Genomic DNA, 24636 nt, shown 5'->3' on the forward strand with positions numbered 1-24636 from the left:
AATTAATTTTCTGATGGCCGAATAAATTACATTATTTTGGGCAGGAACTTGATTTACGGGCTTTCGACTAAATCCGCCAAATCCATCAAATTTTCTTCTTTTAAATTAATTTCACAAGACCCCTAAAAACCGAAACGAATATCAAAGAAACTGTTGAATTAAAAAGGAAAACAATTTTCACACAATGCATAAAGAATTAATTAAAAATTGAACAAAACCGATATAATTCTGAATTGATGTCTGCCACAGCTTCATTCAATTTATCTTGAATCAGGAAAATTCATTTTATTCATTACGTAATGTTTTCTACGGAAAGACCCCGGTTTTTGCCAGTAGTGGCAAATTTTATACAACTTTTGTCTAGTTTAAATTCGCCACTACTGGCTAAAACCGGGGTATTTCCGTAGAAATCATTACGTCATGAATATCGTGAATATGAATCCTAAAGAAAACTCCGAATATATTTTCAAATAATTGTTTATTCTGACTGATGATAAACTAAATGCAAATTTTGATTGAAAATAATGATTAGCCCAATTTTTTGGATTAAACTTGTGCCAACCACATCATTGATATGCATCGGGATTCCAGGAAATATTTCCATATTGTACTACTTTTTGGTCAAATGTTGGAAGAATTTAAACTCGTATCACATGTTCATCATATATCTTGCTTTAATGGATTTGATTATATGTGTTTTGAGATCGTTTAACATGTTACCAATATTGTTCGCTCCAGAAACAACGTTAGCCATATTCATTTGTAAAGATATATGGTTACTGCCAACAGCTTTTTCAACTACTTCAATTATGATTCTTTGTGGAGTTTCATACGATCGGTATCGTAAAATTACGAAACCATTCGCTAACAAATTATCAAAATGGGTTGTGAATGTTATATTTGGAATTTCTGTATCCATTGGAGTTTTCATTTTTGCTCCTTATGCCGGTCGAGGTAAACTGGTCGATAAGAGTATCAAAGTTTGTCTTGTTATAACGAAAGATTTAGCCAATGAAACTGTTTTAGCAGCCAGTATAATCCATTTTCTTTTCTCCTGTGTTGTTCCCATATCTCTGATATTATTCTTCAACGTCAAGATTTTTAAATCCCTCAAAAAGCAATGCAAAGAAAACCCAACCATCAAGCAACAAGCTGCATTTCAACGGCATTTGAAAGCATCCAAAACAATCAAGTGTTTAACAATCATTTCATCTATATTCGTTTTTATACCAAATATTTTCTTAGTAACAGTTTCTACACTTTTTATGGCAACCTTGGTATCAAATTTTCAAATCCAATTTCCTGATGAAATTTTGGCCATTATGGATAATTTGATTTTCATCAATACTATAGTTAATGTATTCGTGTATTGGGTACATGTGAAAGAATTCAGACATTATTATCGAAAGAAATTTTACAAACTGCAGAGCACTGAGTATGAATTAAACTTGAAAAATAATACGAGCGTTTCTTCGTCTTTTCGTAGAAGCGACACTATTTGATTTGAAGTATTATGATTTTTTATTAGGGAAGAATTTTCGAATTTATTGTAAAGCACCGCCTCTAGGTTTCATATATTTTGGAAAAACATTTAAGAAAAGCAAAACTAAAGTATGTCTAGTATGAAATTTCTGCAAAATTTTCAAGGTTTAATAGCGGCTTTCAATGTTTTTTTGTGAAGTAACCAGCGGACCCTAAATTCACGCAATCACGCAAATTTTCTGTCGCGTGTAAATATACGAGTAAATATACCTTTATTTGTTGTTATAAAGGCGTACCTTTGATAGATGCTTTTAAGAAGATACTTAGTTACGTTCTGACACTAGAATCAGAAAGATGTCTCAAATTTACTGTTTCTAACATTCACGCAATAATCCGACTTTTCAGAAAATAGAAACATTGGAAAATCGGGAACACGTATTCACGCACAAAATAGCCCAGATTCACGCATACACGCAAGCTCAAAATTGTTTTAGTCACTCTGCCTCCGACTCAATATTCATTACTCGCTATGGACTTGAAATCTTTTGATTTTAAAGGCCTCCAGCGGTTTGCATGAATGCGTGAATGGGCATTTTCGGTTGCGGTTGCTTATAAAGGAAAAACGGTAAAAGGGAATTTAGGTAAATATATAGAAAGGTAAATATTTTGTCACCGGTACAATAAATTTCTATTTTGAAAAATTAAGTATTTAGATATTAATATAATTCATATGAGTAAAAACTATTCCTGATCCACTAAGTTCACTACCATTCCTTAAAAGTTTTGAAAAAATAAACAAATATATAAATAATCTGATCTTTAAGCATGAAAAAGTGCAAAATATCAAGTTTTAATTCCTAACATCTATGGAAAATTCTTATATGAAATAATTTTTGACCTGCTATTTCATTTTTCTTAAAGTCTTCAGAATTCGACACGCGGGCAGGTATTATTTTTTAAAGTCTTAACGGTAAGTATCCAAATCGATAGCTTTGATGACTTCAACGATGGTTAAATGGTCAGTTTCATCATCATCTGGATCTTTACCGAAAGATGTCCAAACAGAAAGATGATGATACATTGGGAAATCCTCTTCCCAGGCTCCTAATGGTTTGTTGAATTGGGCGTGGCGTGCCATTTGATGACCTCCACCCATAACGTCGAAAGCCTGTGTAAAAAATAATTAAGATACAAGGTTATTTATACGTTTTTAAAATAAGGACATCAAACAATTTTGAAGTTTTCTGTTGGAATCCCATCAGCGGCAAAAGTTTCGATATTTCGGGAAATGCATCAAAAACTTTCAAAACTTAGCAATACAAAGAAAGTGTCAAAGAATAGAAGCTCAGAGTGGAGGATGGGAAGGAAATTTTTTTGCGTCACTTAAGGAACCCGGTATGAACGACATTCGGTTATCGGCTGATGTCCTCAACATTTGGAGTTTTTAATCTAAAATTTTATTAAAATGTTCTTATATTCACCGTTTTTGAGTATTCTTGTCTATTTTCATAAGAAATCGGATGTTTTAAAGTCCTCTAAGGCTTTTAGAAATGTTCTTAACTTGTTCTTGATATTTTGGCTATCAAAGTCATATATTCTTATATATATTGTTCTTATAAAAAATGTGCAGCTGGCTTAGGCTGGTGGTGAGCCTTGATTTGAAAATGTGACAATAAGATCTTCCACTAAAAATCGTCTTGTATTCTACTGGGTGCGCCAAAAAAAAGTATGACAGGGTATAAAAGTTTTGTCAATTCGTAATTTCTACCAAAGTTGAAAATTTTGACTAGAAAAAAAACCTCAAAAGGTCGTAAAAAAGTCAAAAAGAAGCAAAATTTTCGAAATTAAGTCTTTCACCTCTTATGGGGGCAGTGGGGGTAAGAAGTATTAAAAACTATAATTAAAAACATTATTGATAAGAGCAAGACCTTACCTTATTGTATTCGATTTTCATGCCACCATTTTTACGATCAGGAAGGATGTAGATGATGTGCGGTGGTGAATGGTAAAGAACTCTCATCCCCAAAATGTTGCCGTTCGATTTGAATCCAGTGCCTTTACAGTAAAATGAATTTGAATCGTTTTTAAGAAAAGGATCACAGCTGGTAATAAGTGTCTAATTGACAATGGTTAAAGCAAGGTTTTTCAGAGACAGAAAATGGATTTTAGACAACAAACCAGCACATATTCTTGAAATTTTCGTTAACTATCTATAGAATTTTGAGACAGAAAAGTATCTTTATATACTCCACTAAGACGAGAATCCAGTGGTCAAAGCAAGGTTTTTCTTCTGAGACAGAAAATGGTTTTCACACAGAAGATCAGCACATACTATTGAAATTTTGGTGAATTATCTAGAACTTTGAGGTAGAAAAGTATGCCAGCAGGTAAAAAGTGTCTAATCGACAGTGGTTAAAACAAGGTTTTTCTTCTGAGACGGAAAATGGATTTTAGACAACAAACCAGCACATATTCTTGAAATTTTCGTTAACTATCTATAGAATTTTGAGACAGAAAAGTATCTTTATATACTTCACTAAGACTATCCACTATCCAGTGGTCAAAGCAAGGTCCTTTGTTTGAGACAGAAAATCGTTTCTACACAGAAGATCAGCACATATTATTGATATTTTGGTGAATTATGTAGAATTTTTAGGCAGAAAAGCATTTTTTTATACTTCACTATGACGAGAATACGTCTAATACGGTAGATAATTTTTAAGACAAATGGAAATCAAACCTTTAAGCACGACTCTGTTATAAAGTGTTCCATCTTCGTAAGTGATCTTTGCTTTGACGTCATATTGACCATCGTCATCAAAACTAATGATTCTGTCTTGTGAATAACCGTCAGGTTGTGTGCTCTTGAAAAAGTCGGCAATGTGACGTGGATATTTGGCGAAACAGCTATGAGAAAAATATCAGCAGTTTTATCCAACAGGAAAAGGGCATATTACAGATGGATTTTCACAGAAAGATTTGGCGAATTTTGATCGGGCGAATCTATACTTCGACCAAAATGATTAAAAACGTCTCGAATATTGTGCTTTTGATTAGGGAGTCTCAAATTACATGGAGCTATACTCACAGATTTCTGTAAAGCCCTAAGGTCTAGATGGCGTACTTTAAGCTCTTCCAAGCAAAAAAAATTGAATATCGCAAAAAATATTGTTGCCATTATTTTGAAAACTCACGAAGCTTCTTATTGGTCGCGCACTGAAATTCTATTGTAATACCTCAATGGGATTTCCTACCGATAACGGCACACTTTTCAGTGCTGCTCGGGCTCTATATATCTGTTGCTATACTTACAAGACACCGTAAGATAAGCTACTCAAGATGGTAGCCCAAGGTACGGGAAGATCACCAGTGGTGCAAATATATTTGGCTTTGATCAATCCAGTAGTTCCATCTCCAGTCCCTTCACCTTTGATGGTGAACTTCATTCCTTCCACATCTCCTTCTAGCTCGGTAATGTATGGAATTTCCTTTTGGAAGAGTTTAGCTCCTTCTGTCAATGCCGTGGACATTTTGGTTGTAAAAGTTTTTTCCTGAAAATGGAATCCCTTAAAAACGAGAATGGAAAGTATCGCATTATACAAAAATGTAATAAAAAAGAAATGTAATAGCAGAAGCAAGAAGTAAATACCTTTAAAAAAAACGAGAACGGAAAGTTAAGACAAAATATGCAAAAAAATTAAAAAAGAAGAAAAGTAATAGCAAAAGCGAGAAGTAACAATTATGAAAATACGACAACCCCTTCGCCTCATGAGCCTGAGGCCTCATCTCCATAACTCAAACTGACAACACACAATAAAAATAATCAATATTACCGTATTATGTCGAATAAACACCCTCCTTCTTTTAAACCCCCCCCCCTCGAATAAGCGCCCCTCCTGAAATTCAAATAATTTGACAAACGCCCAAGGGCTTTTATTCGAAGTTATACGATAATTGTGATAAATCAAGGTTTAAGCATCAAGAAGACAATCTCCTTGAATTCTAATACCGTCTTACCTTTATAGAGTTTTCTTTTTCTCGTCTGAACTTCTTTACTGAAGATGTTCTTGAAATCTTCTCCCTTTTATACCATTCGGCCAAAAGCCTTGGGGTCATGATCGCCCATGCTTTCACAGTTGAGTTATGTATTTTTGTCGCAATAAGCTGTTGTTTATCAAAACCCACATCAACCTTTCAATGGAAAGATTTTCCAGATTTGACCTTTATTGACCTATCGATAAATAAGGCGCATAGATTTTTCTATAAGAATATTTTTGTTGACCTTTCAAAGATCCAGGCTTGATAAGAAATCTTGAAAAAGTCACTCCAGGGTCATAAACTACTTTTACCCACCCATTAAAACTATCTGGGGAACTAATTCTCGAGTAATAATTTTTCTCAAAAATTACAGTGCTTGTAGTCTAGCAAGCCAGACGGCTAATCCAAACATAGTAGAAATAAAGCAAAAAGTAATGGTAATGGAGGGAACACATTTTAGTTTATATAAACTAAATCCCGTAACAATAATCGTATTATAATATAACGCCTATACTACTATGATTACACTGTATTACAAGCATTATAAACGACTCCAGTCTATAGTGCTCTAGATTATCTTTTCAACGATTTGTTAGATTTTAAGCATTGGTTAAAAATGATAAACAAACCGATTTTTTTCAACATTCAAAATGTGCTAATAAATAAAATTTGTAACACCCTTTGATAAAATACAGATAATTTATTTAGGCCGCCCTTCTTTTACACTTGTCAAGTAAAGCTTACATATTGATAAAGGTCAAACACGAATGTCTGTATTATGCAAATCTCCCTTAGAAAAGTCAGAGGTTAAACGCTCAATTAATCTACTAGTGTTGTATTAAATCTTTTTACTCAGGATTTCATACTCCATTCGATGATAACAATTATATTTGTTGATGAATTCAATCATAGAAATTTCTTTACTCCTTTTTTGGGTGAAGAAATCTGCCTGTAAAAAACGTTAGTCTTTTACACCCCCCTCACCGGAAAATTTGGCCAAAATATCGCCCCCGGTGGAAAATTATCCCCCAATAATCAAATAAAGCAATCCTCACTGCAAAATTTTATGCTATTTTTTCTATCCCACTGAATTTTCTGGACATGACAACAAAAGAATTGAAATCTCCAGGCATAAAAAATGTGGGAATATCAATCTCCATCGTGTTTCAGTCCGTTACTTTTACCCCAACTGGCAGATTTTTTTTCTTCACCATTTTCAAGTTTTTTTTGGCAATATTTACTGATTTTTCAAGGTTTTTGAGCAATTTTTTGGATATTTTCAAGGTTTTTCAGAACTTAAATTGATTTAAATAGTACGATATCTCTAGTGTTCTTGACGAGGTGCGTGATAGGCTATTACCAGCATTTGATCCATAAAAAATGATTGCGAGTGATGCGATCAAGAAAATTTTTGGAGCTTTAATATCAATTCCAACAAAGGCACCCTACAAGGGACTGATTTTTCTATTTTGGTGTGACCCTACCTGTGACTCATAGAGGTTGAAAAAGGTACCCTGACCAGCGGCGCATCCCCGTATACCAAAACTTCAGTGAGGACCCAAGCTAAAACTAGACAAGTATTATACTGTGACAAGCATGCTTTTTCATGGCTTTCAAGGAATTCTATCTTTCAAGGTTTTCAAAGTCCCGAAGACACCCTGAGTGATTTTAGTGACAAGAAAATGGTTGGCACACAACGTTGTTTCAACGTTCATCTAACGTTACATGGACGTTATGAACATTAGATAAACGTTGAAACAACGTTGTGTGCCAGCTGGATATTTTTCTTTTAAAATTTAGTCAAGGGACGTTCAGCATTAGATATGGAAACCAAGGAAATCCCATCGAAATCTTAAAAGACTGAAATGGAAAGCTTTTTAGCAAAATGTAAAACATATGAAAGTCTTCCATTCGAATTACAGTTCGGTAGCGAATCTTTCTAGAGTTATGTACTTATGACCTCATACTTCGGTTACGTCATTTTCACCTTGTATTACTTATTCTATTAATCTTGAATCATGCTTTTTTTTAGGACAAAAAAGTGAAATCATAATCCATCTCCAACAGTGAAAAACAGAGGTGATAATCAACAAATTAAACTCATGATCAAAATTTTTGAACGAAGCACGCAAGGGAAGGTTATCTGAAAATTACGATAAAATACACGTTTTTTTTATGAGAACAAACTATATGAGAACATAAAGCTTCGATGACCAAAATAAGAACAAGTTAAGAACATTTTAAGGCTTTGTGGACTCCGAAACACCTGATTTTTAAAGAAAAATGGGAAAAAAATGCTCACAAATTATGAAAATAAAAACATGTTAAGCCCATCCAAAGGCTTCAAAATATTTGCATGTTTTTATAAAAAAGTGTATGATGGGTGAGCACGGCCCAAAATAAAAAGATTAATCCACCCACAAGATGGGGGAGATACCTAGCTGAGGCTCTTCACAAGAAGATTTGATAGTTTAAGATTACATAACTGCGAACAAGGAAATTGATAGTCCTACTGTTAGCCTGGTTAACCAAGCCAGGTTTTACAAGGCCAAGATACTGACGGCAATATAGCGTTATCGGCGCTTTAATGATTTTTATGATGTACGGAATTTTGAAAAACTTTTCAGTCACAACTTACCATCAGATTTTACCAAGTGACTGAATCAATCTGGATTAGATTTCTAGGATATCCTACTGTGTATATCTGGAAAAAGTTGACCTGTGCAATGAATTGGCTTTGATTTATATTGAGGTTACGGTGGACCTCGTCTTTCTCGTCAGATCAACATCTCTTAAAAAATGGTTTGGTTTGGATCTGGATAATTTAAAAATACTTCACGAACCTACTTTAATTTAGTCTAGGCGACTAATACAGACATTGTAGAATTAAAGCAAAAAGTAATGGAGGGAACAATTTTAGTTAATACAAACTAAATCCCGTAACAATAATCGTATTATCATATAACGCCTATACTACTGTATTACACGCATTATAAACGACTCTAGACTGAATCGCAGACCTCTATAGATATACTTCCTATAAGAAACTTTTTTCGCTAGAGGATGAGTAGAAGCCTAAAACGACTCCAGTCTAACTTTAATTAGATACAATTTTATGGGGATTGAAATTTGAAGTATTCGCGGATTTGGGTGTCGTTAAGTCTCGGTAAAATGGCAATAAGTAGATGCAAAAGAATTATTGTAGAGGGTGATTATCTAATTTTCACTGATGATTGGTCCCTGAGCACCATGAAACTCTGAGTTTGAAACATAGATATTGTGTCAACTCTTTATTATTATGCAAAAGATTTATTCAGATACGATTATTTATTTACGTTATATATTTGTAGAAATTATCTTTGAATATTTTATTGAAAGCATTGTACGATGTTATGCATATTGTTAAACAAAATAAATTAAGATCTATTATTTACAATTAATTCACAATTTAATCGTACATTTGCTCGTACAATATGGAAATATCTCACTCGTTCCGGATTTTCCGTATATTTTCCTCGCCTAAAGGCTCGGAAAATATTGAAAAATCTCGCAACTCGTAAAATATTTCTCATATTGTACTCGCAACTGTCCGATAACTATTACTTATCTGTTGAAATTTTACCGCCAAATTTTTTTTTCACGGAAAATAAGTTGAACTTATTCGCAAAAAGAGTCTGTTTTACGAAATGTTCACTAAAAGAGTCCGAAATATAGGGGTTTAAGGAGTATTAAAACTGCTTGACGATGTTAAATAGTTGTTTTATAAAGTGTTTGGATATGAAGGGCTCTTATGGTATTACGAAGTTAAGGCTTGATAAACAGTCAAATGGTATTATAAAGTTAAGGCTTAAAATTTCAATCAAAATTGAATCCAATATTATGTAAAGAAGCTTGCTTTACATAGAATTCAGTTGGTGCAGTTATAGCGGCATCAAAGAAATAAAACATTGATTTAAGTAGATTTAAAAGCCTGAGAATATAAATACAATAGTCTCTTTAAGACGAACGAACTCTACAATTCAAATGTCTCTTTAACTCGAACGAGTTTTTTCGGGTTAACAATGTCTCATAAACCTTACTCCATAACTCGAAATTTTCTTAACTCGAACAAATTTGTGTCCCACGTGCGGGTTCGCCATAAAAATTGGTCAAAACAAACTTTTTCGTCTGAGACGGAAAAATGAATTTCATAAATTAGCACATAATAATCTTGAGAAGAACTTCGGTGAATCCATAGTCATTATAAAAAAACCCGGTCCGGCAATGTATTGTTTTAGCTTTTTGTTCAATTTTCTTTTGTTACAAACAAAAGGCAAGTTGCGATTTGCATACTTTTTGATCACGTTACCAAAATCTCCTCTTGGGATTGGTCTATTTTCTTATCACATGATCAAAAAGTTTGCAAAATAAATGGATTTTGGTACGTAAGCTCCATCTTTTAACAATAAAAAGAGACAAAAGCCTTCCAGACCAGTGTTTTTATAGTGACTATGGTGAATCTTTAGCCTGAAAATCCTTTTTAAATACTTCATCGAGACGTAAATCAGTCTTAGATGGAAAAACATTTAAAGGTTTTGTTTTTAGATAAGAGTGATATCGTTTGCTTACTCATCAATTTTAATTCACAAGCTTTTTTACTTTTCATATTATTAAAGGAAAAAGCAAACAAAAAGTTAAAACTATACTTTCCAGACCAGGGTTATTTATACGAACTATGTTTTAATGTTCACGCAACGACGTTGTTTAGGTCATGCAGATATTGATGTCGCATTGACGTTATGAATGCTGGTTGAATATACTATAGTTTTGGCGGAGCTTTCTTCTTCATTTTCTTTTGTTTTCCCTTCCCGCTTTTCTTTCGTTTCTTAGTACTCGGTCCAGTCTTTTCTGTTAAGTTCGCTGTCGTTTCATTGCTACCATTTTGTTGAAGTTTTTTCATAGAGAAAATATTATCAATAGCCAATATGAATTGATCCGCCGTTTTGGATGCTTCGTTGTCAGACATATCGTTGCTAAGGTCGTCTATTTGAAAATGTAAATCAGATAAAGTGAGATGTGACTTGATTGACATGTACGATTTCTTTGTCGGCGATTCGGAAAATTCACCGACAGTCGATAAAACGGATTGTTTTGTGAAGAGATTTCGTCGTTTCTTTTTATGATTTTTGTCTTTTTCCGAACGCTTAAGATCTTCTTGTTCTTTAAGGTTTTGGATGATTCGGTCTGTTGGAATAACGGAATCAATACTCGACGCAACCGAACTTATAGTTTCTCTTCGTTTTGGTTCAACCTGGTTCAAATCTAACGGCGGTACGACGTTTTGTGGTCCAGGACACGGCGATTTCGGTTTATGTTTTAAAAGTGCTTTATGCATGGCGAAAATTTCTTCATCAGTATCATTATCGGTGCTACTCGAATTCCGACGACTTTTATTTTCGGTTCTCGTCAGCTTTCGGTTTTCCTTTCGCCAGTTCAAGTGCTCCTCGATAACACTCGCGTCTGGCATAGTACCCGTTCCTGCACGGCGTCTCATGGGTACAAAGTCCGTAATTTCCGTATAAACGACCGATGATTTTCGTGACTTAACGACAGGGGAACCTCGGGATTGTTTAGGACCGATCATTGAAGAGGAATCCCGAGTTTTAGAACCGGGTCTAGAACCGGATCTAGAAACGAGCGATTCTCGCCGAACCGACTGTCTACGATTTCGTATATCGTAACTTGAGATTTTTCTTCCTCGTTTAGGAACTTCGGGACTGGGAACAAACTCAACAACTTCTGTGGTAGAAATCTTAACACTACTTCGTTTACGGCGAGGTATCGATGTCTGTGATCCGGACCCAACTAAAGAAGATCTTTCATTAACAAACACATCTTCTTCTTCATTCAAGTTTTCCTTTTCATCTTTATTGGACATGAATGAAGTCTCGGCTACTTCATGGCCTTCATGTAATAAATTCTTAGTAGAACGAGCAGAGTCCATGGCTAAGTCGTCTGGAATCAATCTTCTTTCAGGAGGTTCGACTCGTCTTGCTGACGAATCACCTTCAAGAGCATTTTCGATCTCCTCTGAACGATTACTTCCTTTGAAACCAAGCAAACCTAAAAACAGAGAGAAATAAACAATCAAAGTCATAATATTTGAAAAAAAAGGGAAATCTTACAACCACGAGCAATATGGAAGCGCTCTAGATTAGGTTGGAAGGGTAGAGTTTTAACGCTAGACCTTAGGATCTGAGGTTTCAAAAGTCCAAGAATGGTCCAATAGGGCTCAGAATATAGCCTGGAAGTCCATAAACCCCTCCCAAATTGAAATATTCGAATAAATTTATCAATTAGGCCAAAAGCGACTTCCTCGCTCGAATTTTAAAATACTAAAAACGAGGAATTAACCAAAACTCTCAATATATTTTGACCGAGATTGAAGGTTAGCTTATCAAACTAGAACACTGCCTTTGAGCACTATTCTATTGGTTGTAGGTTCATTGGGCTATTCCAGTAATAGTCTGTACCCCCTATGTTGAGGAAGTGTGACGTCCAGGGTGATCTTGAAAATAAAAATAACCCAGGGGTTCTGGCTTTTCAAGTGTAAAAATCCAGGGTGGTCAATAAATGAAGTGGAAAATCCAGGGTGGTCAATAAATGAAGTGGAAAATCCAGGGTGGTCAGTAAAACGATGTCGAAAATCCAGGGTGGTCAAGAATGATAAAAAAATCCACCAATTCGACAATTAGCGGAGAAGCTTTAAGTCTCACCTTTGAATTTATCCCAAGTGTAGTCAATCATTTCATATTCATTCTTCTGTTGAGCCACTTCAAAACGAACTTCAGTGATCGAATCATTCAAAATCGAGATATACATATTCATCACAATTAAATTCACAAAAATATTAAATCCAAAGAAAAACGCCGGACCCAGGTATTCATTCACTTCATCAAATTGGTGATAAGAGAATTTACCAAGTAGTAAACTGATAATTGACGAAAATGAATTTGATATTGTTTTATAACCATCCAAATAGTTACCGAAGGTTAAGTGTGCAAGTAACGTAAACGCAATGATCACTAAACCAAACGTAATAGCGAACATAAGTAACGGGAATCCGGCGCGACGTAACGTTGAAGATAACATTGATATACGTTTATTGAAACGTAGAAGTTTAATAAATTTGACAGTAACGCAGAAACATATTAAAGCCACGATATACGTTAATAAGAAGTCAAGTTGTGATGCAAAGTATAGGTTGACGTATTTTTGAGGTACTTTTCCAGGGATTTCTTTAAGCGTTTGACGTGTATAGTAATCACGATACAAGTATAAAATAACGGTGACCAACGATAAAATAAGGTTAGAGAATTCAATCAGATTCCAAAAAGCTTTGAAATATTTCCAACGTAGTTTGTATATGATCCGCGCTTCACGTATACAGAATAGTATGGTGTATAGTAGGAATAAAACTTCTGATAAAATCACAAAGAAAGTGTAAGATGACGTATATCGGTATAATTTGAACGTAATGACTGTTTGATAAAGAACGACACCACCCGTCGCCGGTTTCTCAAATACGATATTGACGGAATCAAAATACGTCGTTGCTGGATGGAATAACGCCATTTCGACGATGACGGCACGAGTGTATTGGTCAATCCAACGTTTCTCTTTTAACTGATCTAAGAATGCTTTATTATCTTCGTTTCTGGTTTGATTTTTAGGGAATAACTCAATGATGTAACCTCCACCTGAGTAGGTATTATATTCAGCTGGTATGGGGTACGTATCAAGTTCATCCCATTTGTGATATCTCCATGGTTTATGATGTGGGATATGTTTGGTATTCGTTGGATAGTCGTAAGGTTGGTCCCATGTGAAAAGAAAATCACGATCTTCTTGGTCAAAGAAACGGTACTCGTTATGGCATTGAAATGAAGATGCTTTCTTTGGAAACACTTTGGTGATTGGACAATCCACTTAAAATGAAAATAAAGATAATCGTTTTGAAGACGAAGAAGATCTAAGCAATTTCTACTTTAAATAAACGATTTCTTATTTTTTTGTAAGACTTTAGTCTGAAAGGGAAAAACGGCGTAAAATAAGTCTTGGTAAGAAGATCAAAATCCCTGACAAATGCCACAAAATATAAAGGTACCTTCAAATTCAATAGAGAAAAGTTTTGAAAGTTCTGGTTTCTTAACTTTTCTGTTGAATTGACGTCAGACTAGGCTTAGTAATAAACCCCAAGCAGTTTCCCTTCAGCCAATATCAAACTAAGCTATATTCTTACTCTTTTTGGATCGAAGCTGTCTGATTCGTGCACCAGTCAATAATTTGGTATTCAAATCATTTGTATATAATTTGCTAGGGAAATTCCATACATCATAATCGCCTTGATGTCTAGGATCTAATGATGTATACCAGCGCTGTGGGTAAAGTTGTGGTAAGAGGACTTGCTCCAAATAATCCCATATGTCTTTATCACGTGTCACCTAAATGAGACAAAGATTGAAAATTCATGATAGTTTGGTCCGGCAATTGAAAGTTTAACGGCCAAATCAAGTTTTAACTACAGATATCTTATATAAAACACTAGATAGAGCTACCCCGTCTCTAGCTGAAGAAAATTAATCTTTGATAAGTAGACCATAGTTCGCTGCCGGCAATTTGATTGATCAAGCCTATCTTTTGCTTTGTCGCTTCGCGCCATTCAGGTTTTTTTGCTTGGTCGAACAAATTGTCGGTGCCGAACCGAGACCTACTTTTAGCAAAGATGGCGCATTATTTTGCTTCACCTGCCGTTGCTTGGGAGATACAAAGTAGCTTTATTTAGTGTTTTATATAAGATATCTATGGGTTTTACGTCTGAGATGGAAAGTTGCACACATTCTTTGCTGAGTTGCGCAGAATTTTGAGACGGGATAGCCTCATTACATGCTTCAAGGCGGAATAACTTTTAACACTTTTAACAATTATCATCAGCGAATTAATGAAGCTGGGTCAAACGAGAGATCTTTCCATAGAAACAGGGCATGAAATTGAAAAACTTAAAGTGTTAAGAGCCGATAAAGTTTACTATAGTATGACCCCTACTACAGGTCAAGAGCATATTTTAACCACAGCCAACTGCTGACGCCTCTAAAGTATGTGTCAAAAAGGAGCGCAGTGTTTTAGTTTTGGTATCGTTGGAAAGATATTCAAATGCACTTATATTCTCCACTAATATTCATGATATTCATGACGTAATGTTTTCTACGGAAATACCCCGGTTTTAGCCAGTAGTGGCAAGTTTAAACTAGACAAAAGTTGTATAAAATTTGCCACTACTGGCAAAAACCGGGGTCTTTCCGTAAAAAACATTACGTCATGAATTACATTTTCAGATTTCATTTACCTTTGGAAAGATCGTTCTCGATTCGAAGTCCTCCATATTTGTCACCGTGAAAGTTTTATTCGAAATTTCAGTTTCATTCAATCCACTACAATTACCAAAATATTTCTTTTTCTCCACAATGATTGTCTCATTACATTTATAAGTATATACAACTTCCTTCTTCGGTCGTTCCGGCGCTTCTTTCAAAGTAAGCATATAATCAATATTACGGGTAAGCTGGAATGCGGAAGTGTCCCTAGCAAAGTAACCAATCATAGATACAATAAGCGCATAGACTAGATACAAGACCAATTCTCGTAAAATAGATTTCATCTTCAGCTCTTTAAAACGTATTGTACGCATTTTCTTTAGTTTCAATTTGGGAGGTGGTTTTACGAAATCTGTTCGAGTTCTCTGAAGTATAGATTCGTTTTCGAGTCGGTGTAACCATTTCTGATCTTTGGCAAGTTTCTTTGCATCTTTGTTCAGATTTTCTTGTTCTTTGTTTTCAAGCTTTTTGTAGAATTTGGCCACCACCAATGACATAACAAAGACTTTGAGAGGTTGCATCAAAATCACATCTTGAATCTGTTAATAACAATACGATGAAAAAAATTATAACGAAATTGTATTTTTAAGATCCGATTAGATAATGGGAATTTAGAGGGTAGAATATAGAAAAGCTAAGATGATAAGAGATATTATTACCTTAAGGAAAGAATTTTTCGCGAGAAGAAATTTTCGCGGAATTTAATTTCGCGAATGAGCCGATTTTAAAAGTTTCACGGAGTTTAATTTCGCGATTGAGAAGAAATTTATCAACTAAGATTAACTTTGAAGCATCACGGAGTTGTTTATATTTGATAAAAAATACACGTTATAATGCTTAAAAATCAATCGTGTCCATCTTTTTTGGTAATACCTGGTCAAAAACAACAAAATAAAAGAAGAAGGAAAAAACAAATTTCGCAGAATTCAATTTCGCGATTTCACAATTTTAGTGTGTTTCGCGGAATTTAATTTCGCGAATTACACCCAAATTCGCGAAATTAAATTCCACGAAAATTTCTTCCGCGAAAATTTCTTCTCGCCAAAATTTTTTCCCTTAAGGTATAGGAAATAGACAGGCCCAGTACCTCTTTACATGGGATGGGTTGGCCCAAAGGAAAAAGGTATATCCACTTGTTATGTGAACAACAGCACTGGGAAGGGATCAAAACCACTGACCTTTATTATAACCTGGTTCAAGTTTCTCAATGCCGGCCAAGCAAAATCTTTGATCGGAGTTTTTTGAATGGCGGCACTACTCAATAGCGGTGTAAATGCATCGAAAACGCTAGATCTATTTTCCCTTGAAAACGTTTGATGATATAGCGCCGCTAGACGTTAATATTTAACACTGCATTGGCTTCTTTACGGGTACAAATTCAAAAAAAAACTTAGATAAAAAATGGCGGATATAGCTTGATCCAGGGATATATAAAGGCCAGTGATCAAAACTCATCCTGAAGATCGTTATAGCTGATAATCGCACCGATACCTCGTTTCCAGGGTATCCATGTCTGGTAGTGGCACCAGACAATACCCTAGATTTCCATCTCGTACCCAAAGCCACTTGCATCATTTTTTTAATTTTAGTGATGAACGTGCTACAATCCTTTCGTGAACGCTATCAGAATCGTAAAAAAGCCAATCAAAGGGAATGGGCTCGAGTTTGCCTAGATTTTCAAAATAAACTGGGACGATATTGGCCCGCTACACTACTTAAAGCGCCTGTAGTTTTTACTTACAATTCCTACGGCAACCGAAGCCAACCAATTGATAGACTTGTTGTTCCCGAATACAAATCCATAATACGTAATTAAGCCTGCTGATCCAAATATGGTCAAAAGACATAACCCCCATGTGGGATATAAGACCCAATGTGGGAATTTGAACGGCTTCTTTTTCTGGTTTTTCTTCTTCTGTTTTTCTTGTTCTTTCACCATCTGTTTGACTCTCATGGGACGTGGACCTTTCTCACTCTTGCTTGAACCTGAAAATGGAAAATAATAGCTTTACAGGAGTTATATTTTCTCTAGCAGGACTAATTTCCGCTTGATTTACCGTTCTAGAAGCAAATATGACCGAGTTTATGTATCGGAGGATATCGAGGGCGACGGTAAGTTAAATCGATACAAAACAAAGTCGATAGTTGATGTACGGCTCTATATTGCCTTTGCTCACCTAAACAGACGACGGTATTTTGGTGTTTTTACCGTCGTCGAGCAAAGTGGACAGCGATTTCGGCGATGTCAGCTTTGTTTTATACCGTCCCCCTCGATTTATCTCGAATACATAAACTCGCTATGATTTCATTGTGGGGCAAGTCTAGCTTGCTTTCCGATCAGCCTGTGAAAAAGTGCCGTGGCGTGAATGAAGGCTAGAGAGAAAATTCGTCCGTCGTCGTGATTTATCTATCGATACTTAATCTCACTATTGTTGAAATGTTACTTTAATCGTAGAAATTTTAGCGAGACTAATTTTAGCGTTTTAGCGAGTTTTCCCTATTTTCGCTAAAATAAATCTCGCTAAAACATGCCGAATCGACCGATCGCTAAAATTTATCCGCGCAAAATTTCTGGTTATATTGCCTTGATACATTTTTAGTACCAGTCAATAATGTAACACAAGTATTCGCTAAAATTTATCCACGCGAAATTTTTTGAAATCGTGATTCGCTAAAATAAATCCAAAAAAAATCAAGATTTTCCTGGCTCGCTAATATGCGCTAAAATTAGTCTCGCTAAAATTTCTGCGATTAAAGTAAGTGTTACTCCAAGAATGCTTGATCTACCAAGTGAGGGCGCATGATTCCAGCGGAGTCTCCATAACTGAAACACACACGGGGAATTGAAATTTGTTCGAGTTATCGGAGACTAAAGGGATAATAAACACTGTTCCACTTAGAGAAATAGTGAAAGGTTCGAGTTCTGGAGACTCCAGTGTACAATTCTCAGAAAAGAAGATACCTACAATTTGCTTTACACGTTTTTTTAATAAGAACATAAGGCTTCAGTGGCCAAAATGCTAAGAACAAGTTAAGAGCATTTTAAAGCTTTGCGGACTCGAAAACACCCGATTTTTAAAGGAAATGGGTAAAAATACTCACAAAATGGAGATATATAATAAAAACATTTTAAGAACATTTTTAGGCTGGAAACCCAAAAAGTTAAGAACATCCGAAGTTTTCAACAATTTTGGATGTTCTTATAAAAAAAACGTGTACACTACTTTTCAGTAGTAATTTCAGTAGTTTCATGTTAACCGAATTGTATAAAATAGATTATTCGAACCTTAAGGCTTGGGGACACGAGAAGTTTTTTTTGCTTCATCCCACCAACACAAGAAAAGTGCGTGTCCCATGGTTTCTTTTTTTGTTTTCATGGAACAAAAAGTGAGGGAAATATCCAAAAGACATCCGAGTCAAGTCCCAACTTCATAGTTTCTTTTTTCAAACGAAAAAAAACTCGACTCCGTAAATTGTCTTAACGGGGCCTAAGGTGACGCGCATTGAAATATTTTTTCACTTTTTAGACTTAATAGAGTCAGTAAAAAACCACGAAATCTAATTACTGGAAATTCAGACTTTTAAAAGCATCAATAACATAATTGGATACATAGCGTAAAAGTGACAACAACCGGGCAGAAAATATGACTTTTGAAGAAAAAGAGATATTAGAGAGAGAAAGAGAAAAATTTATAATTGCTCCAAGAAATTTGATCTACTTTCACTTTTAGTTGATAGTATTTCCATTGACGTCGTACGATTATTTTGGAATTTTTATATCAACACAGAAAAAAAGCAATGGAAGGCAATGAAAGGCAAGTTGTTATTTGTTGGTATTAGAGAAAGTATAATTTTGATTGCAAAGTTATTACACGTATTGTTACACGTATAATTTTTATTTCTCTGAGCAGCAGGTAAAACCTAACCTGAGATTGTGATTGTTTTCTGCCCACCACACACTGAAATTGTAAAGGGATGGGTGAAAACATAACAATCTGACGAATATACTATCTTAAAATTGTAAGGACGCGTTTGTCTAAAAGGACTAGGAACAACAACAAAGTTACGTGATCGTGTTTATGAATAGGACGCTGTATCAGTGACTTTCCGGCGCACAACAAGATTCTTGTTGAAGAATTTTCCGTAGGAAAACTATTTTCCTCAGATGGTTAATTTTCAAGGGCCTCCAGAGGTTTACCGTGCCCGTAAGAAAATTATGAATATCTGTTATCACAGCGTATTCGTAATATACTGTAAAAAGATAATTACTGTCTCACAAAAATCTGCTCTCCTGCGCAAATTTTGCGCCCCACTTGTCTAACGCTACTGTATCAGGTTATTAAAACCTGAAAGAAAAGTGGGAGGATCCGAAAAGAGTTTATGAACATTAATCTAAAAGTAATTACTAAGTGATAATTTATAAATGTGAAATTTCCTCCTTTAATATGGAATTTTATTTCATCCATGTTAAAGTTTCTTGTTCCGTTTATAATCTTTTTAGTTGTTGTTAGGGAAGAGAGATATTCAGGTCCAAAAAAGCTAAGAATATTCATGACGTCATATCTCAAAATTCGTAAAGGTTATGCTCGCGCTGAGGGGGGGGGGGGTGATAAATTTGTTTTATTTCCTTTTGTTTAAAAAATATTGTGTGAGCAAATGGTAGGAAATAAATCAACCGCTTTAACTCTCCTTATAAACAGATTTAATACACAGTTAACCTTCAGCAATATCGTAATGGGCCATTCCATTTTATATCAATACAGGGGTGGACGAACTTTTCCAGGGGGTAAAAAGTTATTCTAAAATTTCCAGTGTGTAAAAGACTGGATTTAAGAAAAAATAAATTTTTTGATACTGGTTCTAATAAATATCACAGCATATATCTGAAAATGACTATGAATGAGTTTTGTTCTGGAGGCCCGGAAAACCCGAGTTACAAAAACCCGAGTTACGACGAATGCGACGTCACAAGTCTCAAATTATGACGTCATAAGGGGACTTCTTAACTCGTAAAAGTTATTTTATGTCGTTATATAACTCGAATTATTTATTTTTTTAATTTTGTTTTCGAGTTACGTAACTCAAAAAATTATGTTTTTCGAGTTATCTTGTTGTACAGGGGAAGAACATTTGAGAGGTCGAGCAAAAGAAATTCTAAGAAAACTTATAAACGTACTTGCTGTATGCAGTGGCGTGGTGGGAAAATTTCTCTGGGGTGGCCAAGGCAAACATGGCGCCCTATTTAAAGATTTTTTTGTTTTTGGCGCCCCTCTAAATTTATGGACACAAAAAAGAGAGTGTGCGAGCGAAGCGAGCCAGAAAATTTTGAGGTGATGAGGGGCGCCTTTTTTGTTTTTAAATTTGTCAATCTTTCGATATGGGCGCCTGAAAAATCCTTCTTGGCGCCCCTAATTTTTGGGCGCCCCTTCCCAAAAGGGCTCCGCTGGGGGGGCCTGGCCCCCTGGCCCCCCTGCCACCACGCCACTGGCTGTATGTCAATTATGCCGAAGGCACTTTTAAATTCGCGGAAATAAGTGAAATCATTTCTACTGATTTATTTCAAGTTTTTTATTCCCAAAGATGTTTCATTTTTATATTTAACATTTTTGAGATCATCAAAATTACAGCATAGTATAAAAAACCGCGGCTGGAATGATAACATCTCAACTTCTGTTGTTCTATCTCTGTCGTATTTGATGACTATTTTTTGATCAAGAGATCAGTAATGTAGCATCTTTAATGGTAAATTTTATTGGTTTGTCGTTAATACTTACTTCTCAGTGTGTTTTAGACATTAATAATATACCCTTGATAATACACTTGCATTATAAAATCATTGTAAAGGAAAGATCAACAATAAGAAATTTAAACAAGCACAAAATGGCTGGGCTGAAAGAACTCAAAAATAAACAAAGTGCCTCGAATGCCTTCGCAATATTTCAGTGAAATCTTTTTAGAAATCAATGAAAAAGTACATCTAGATAATACTGTGAAAGTTTCAAGCCAGCACCTTCAAAATTTATTAATCAAACTGACAAGAAAGTTGTCATCTTGAATATAGTTCTTATAATTTCAATTTTAGCAAAAAACTATTTCCACAAAATACCCCTAAAATATGTCCAAATTAGTTCAAGTGTTCTATTGGGTACAGATTCAAAGATATCGAGCAATAAAAAAGCTTTTTGTGAAGGAAAATAAGAGAAAAATTTCAAAAACTATCTACCGATAATAAACTGAGCATTTTGATGTTCTTATAAAGCTCGGAGACAGAGATAGAACAGCAATTAACTGAGAAGACAATGTGGTACATATTCCAGCCGCGGCTTTCTTATACTATGATTACAGGGGTGAAATTGAAAAAAGAGTGGTAGAAAAAAATCTTTTAGTGAGCTAAAATAAAAAAAAGATGTCGGCTCTAGAAAAATTGGCAACATTTATCAAAAGCAATACAACCATAACTCGGTGCATGGTAATCTACAAATTTGGTGAAAACAGTTTTGGGAAAGAAAGAGAAACCGTAATGAATTGAATAAGGAAGTTGAAAATAGTAGTGGCCATTATGAAATAGCCTCTCATGCAGAAGATTACGCCATTAAGAGGCTGAGAAATGAATTGGAAAACATTCCAAGTGATAAGCAGTATGGATGGGTTGGCATATTTATCAATTATTCACCTTGCGGGTCCTGTCTTCAGTTGTTAAAGAAATTCGCCGAAGAATATCAAAATATTAAAATCAATTTGAAATATGTGTGGAATTATAGGAATACCAATCAGACCAGCTATCGTAATCTACCCAATAACCTAACCATAACACATTTTAAGGTTGGCAACTGGAAAACACTCGTTAAAGGTATACGAAGACTTTTACAAGATGAGCATCACCCCAACATGGAGGAATTAATGAGGTGGGTGGATGGGTTTCTAAAGAAATTCCCTATGGGATACAAACAAGCAATTTATATCATAAATCAAATCGTTTCATTCGAAATTTCTGCTAATCCATAAATTTCGGTTGCATCGAAGAATATCTAAATTTCAACAGGTGTTTTAACAAATAAAACACGTCCCTGGAACATCACACTTGCAACAAAACTATCATTATGATGCTCTTGAATTCTTATCTTTGAGGCATCATAAAAAAGATTTAGTATTTTCAGATGTTTTTGTACACATTGACTCTTGCTTATTCGAACTTGAAAGAGGAATTTTAGTCATAACGAGTTATAGAGAAATTCGAATTATAGAAAGCAATTTACAAAGGTATCTTCTCGAAGAGGACAAAAAATTGATTCGAATTATAGAAAAATTCGAGTCCGGGAAGGGGGGTACTAGGGTTGCGAGCTGACGGGGACGGGGTGCCGCCCGACTTTTGGAATCTTACCGGGACTAAAAAAGAGAAAACAAAGGAACATTTTGGGAATTTTACGACCCTTAGCGGGACAAATTTGACCAATTTTGACCAAATTTCGATCTTTCAGGGGGTAAAAAGTTGAAATTTTCCTATTTTTCCGACCCTTAGTGGGACTGAAATTTGATTTTTTGATTTTTCCGTCCCTTAGCGGAACTTTGGAAATCCAAAAAAGGTAACCTTAAGGGCGGCACATACCGTACCCCCCGGGATTTGAATCGAATAATAGAAGTTCGAATTAGTGAGAGTCTACTGTATCTATCTTTGTTATTCATTTTAATTGTTTCCATTTATTTCGAACATTGAATTTAATGTGTAGAACTTATTCTTTAAAAATTGTTCTTAAACTTCTGTACCTCCCGTAGTACAGTCCTCTACGGCAATGAATGTTAGCTGTAGATATCGGTTTTGTGTACAGACTAACTAAGAACTGAATATCCAAATTTTCTCAAAATATTAAACTTTTTTCAACTATCTATTTCATACTTTTCTACATATGCCTCATCGAAGTGAAAAGGGAGCCCGGTCCGCACGGCATACCCCTGTTCTAGACCACTAAAAACTTTTCTGTAACGTAAATATATGTCCAATATTTTTATTTATTTACTAGAAAGATAGAAAATCAACATGAATCAATACCATTCTTAAATCAAAACTCAAGAATGACTGCGTTAGAGAAACTAAAAGCATTCGATGGTTTGAATAAAGACAAACAAGGAAATGAGATTCGGCCAGCAATCACTCGATGTTTGGTGTCGTACAAACTGTACAAGCTACCTCAATATAAATTTTGGGAAAGAAAAAGAAACGAATCCGAACTGAACCTTGAGAATAACATGATGAAGTATCCATCTCCAAGCCACGCTGAAGTTTACGTTTTAAACAGGATCCAAGCGAAGATAAATGCAGGGCATCATATCATAGGTATCAATATTTATTGTAATTATTCACCCTGTGTTGGGTTATGTCTTGGCAAACTTAAAGATTTCGCCAAGAGGAACCCACATATAGAAATACTCATGAAATATGAGTGGCTGTATCGCGAGAATTCCTTAACCCACTATAGGGAGGACGTTTTACCGTCGAATCTGAAGATTGAGAGATTTAGTGTCGGAAGCTGGAAACACGTCTTACGCGCCATTATTGATGACGCCTCAAAAGAAGATATCTGGTACTCAAAGATATTAACAGAATGCCTAAAAATGATTGAAGAAAAATTCCCGATGGATATAAACTTGCCACAAGCGGTGCATGATATTTTGGAGGGGATTGAAAATCCACAGGGAAGGAGAAAGCAAAAAAGGAAAACGGTGGAGAAGAAATTTTTATAGAAAAGTGACGCACCTTTCCTCTGACAAACAGAATGAACTTATGCTTGCGCGGTGCGGAAAGGGAGGAAAGTTATTATTTTTTAATTCGTTTATAAATGCTTTGTAATTCAATGATACGTTAAATGCACTGACCTTTATATATCCCTGGACCAAGCTATATCTGACATCTTTGATCGAAGTTTTTCTTGAATTGGTACCCGTAAAAAAGCCATTGCAATGTTAAAAATCAACGTCTCACGGCGCTATATCAACAAGAGTTTTCGAAGGAACGTAGATCTAGCGCTCTCGATGAATTTACACCGCTATTGAGTAGTGCCACCATTAGGGTACCACTTTTCAAAAAACTCCGATCCAAGATTTTGCTTGGCCGGGATTGAGATACTTGGTCCAGGGTTTATAAAGGTCAGTGGTTAAATGATGTCCATTAGGCGAGAGCAATTTGATTAGTTGTTTTACGGGCCCGACCCTGAAATTCCAAAAATCGAAATAAAAATTGATTTTGGTTGTACATTTTTTTTTCACCGACTGCCAAATTTTCAAATTTTTGATAGTTTTTCCAACGTTTTGAGAATTTTTATTTTTCATTTTATCCATGGATTTGAGCTTTTTGTGTCTTTTTATTTTCGATTTCGCATTTTTGTCAAGATGTAATGATAGTTTATGCTGCCTTTTTAGGAGATTTTATAGGTAAATTCTATTTTCATTTTTATCTTTTCACCTAACGACCCACCCTCTTTTTTGGGTAGCTTAGCCCGTAAAACAACAAATCAAATTGGCCTCTCCTTAATTGTCCTTTGATGTACTTAATTTTTCTATAATTTCTAGTATCTGTATTAGGCTTTCTAGAAATTATAAATAGTCTTAAATTCAGTTGGGGGCCCTCAGTTAAGATATGTAGTACATTATTATTTCGAAAATCGGAGCCTCGAATTGTTCTTTATTTCTTCTTAGGTATGAATGTTTA

The 24636-nt window shown here is 35.1% G+C and overlaps 2 protein-coding genes across 2 annotated transcripts in view; both read right to left on the reverse strand.

Annotated features, from left to right (window-relative positions):
* Nucleotides 1–2284: 2284 nt before the first annotated feature.
* LOC136815326 (green fluorescent protein-like) lies at nucleotides 2285–5551 on the reverse strand. The gene is made up of 5 exons (XM_067071766.1): nucleotides 5500–5551; nucleotides 4795–5048; nucleotides 4223–4389; nucleotides 3416–3537; nucleotides 2285–2650 (listed from the first exon to the last, which is right to left on the reverse strand). Exons 2-5 carry the CDS (start codon nucleotides 5010–5012, stop codon nucleotides 2447–2449), a joined length of 711 nt encoding a protein of 236 aa, XP_066927867.1. The 5' UTR covers nucleotides 5013–5048; nucleotides 5500–5551; the 3' UTR covers nucleotides 2285–2446.
* A 4733-nt stretch (nucleotides 5552–10284) lies between these two features.
* The window catches only part of LOC136815327 (uncharacterized), an 89974-nt gene continuing 75622 nt past the window's right edge, over nucleotides 10285–24636 (reverse strand). The window contains exons 40-44 of the mRNA XM_067071767.1: nucleotides 16675–16919; nucleotides 14906–15472; nucleotides 13802–14003; nucleotides 12276–13487; nucleotides 10285–11622 (exon numbers count right to left, since the gene is read on the reverse strand). Of these exons, the coding sequence (XP_066927868.1) occupies nucleotides 10319–11622; nucleotides 12276–13487; nucleotides 13802–14003; nucleotides 14906–15472; nucleotides 16675–16919 (3530 nt within the window). The 3' untranslated portion in view covers nucleotides 10285–10318. The remainder of the gene's footprint in view (nucleotides 11623–12275; nucleotides 13488–13801; nucleotides 14004–14905; nucleotides 15473–16674; nucleotides 16920–24636) is intronic.

This window comes from Clytia hemisphaerica, unplaced genomic scaffold (assembly GCF_902728285.1).
Source record: "Clytia hemisphaerica strain Z4C2 unplaced genomic scaffold, Clytia hemisphaerica genome assembly, whole genome shotgun sequence".
Classification (NCBI taxonomy): Eukaryota; Metazoa; Cnidaria; class Hydrozoa; order Leptothecata; family Clytiidae; genus Clytia; species Clytia hemisphaerica.

Excerpts from the sequence above, each read along its gene's own strand:
- LOC136815326 (XM_067071766.1), bottom strand. The coding sequence starts at position 5,012 with ATGTCCACGGCATTGACAGAAGGAGCTAAACTCTTCCAAAAGGAAATT. Across the intron at positions 4,390-4,794 it reads AGCTTATCTTACGGTGTCTT|CTGTTTCGCCAAATATCCAC; the intron begins GTAAGTATAGCA and ends TTTTTCTCATAG. Across the intron at positions 3,538-4,222 it reads TAACAGAGTCGTGCTTAAAG|GCACTGGATTCAAATCGAAC; the intron begins GTTTGATTTCCA and ends TTTACTGTAAAG.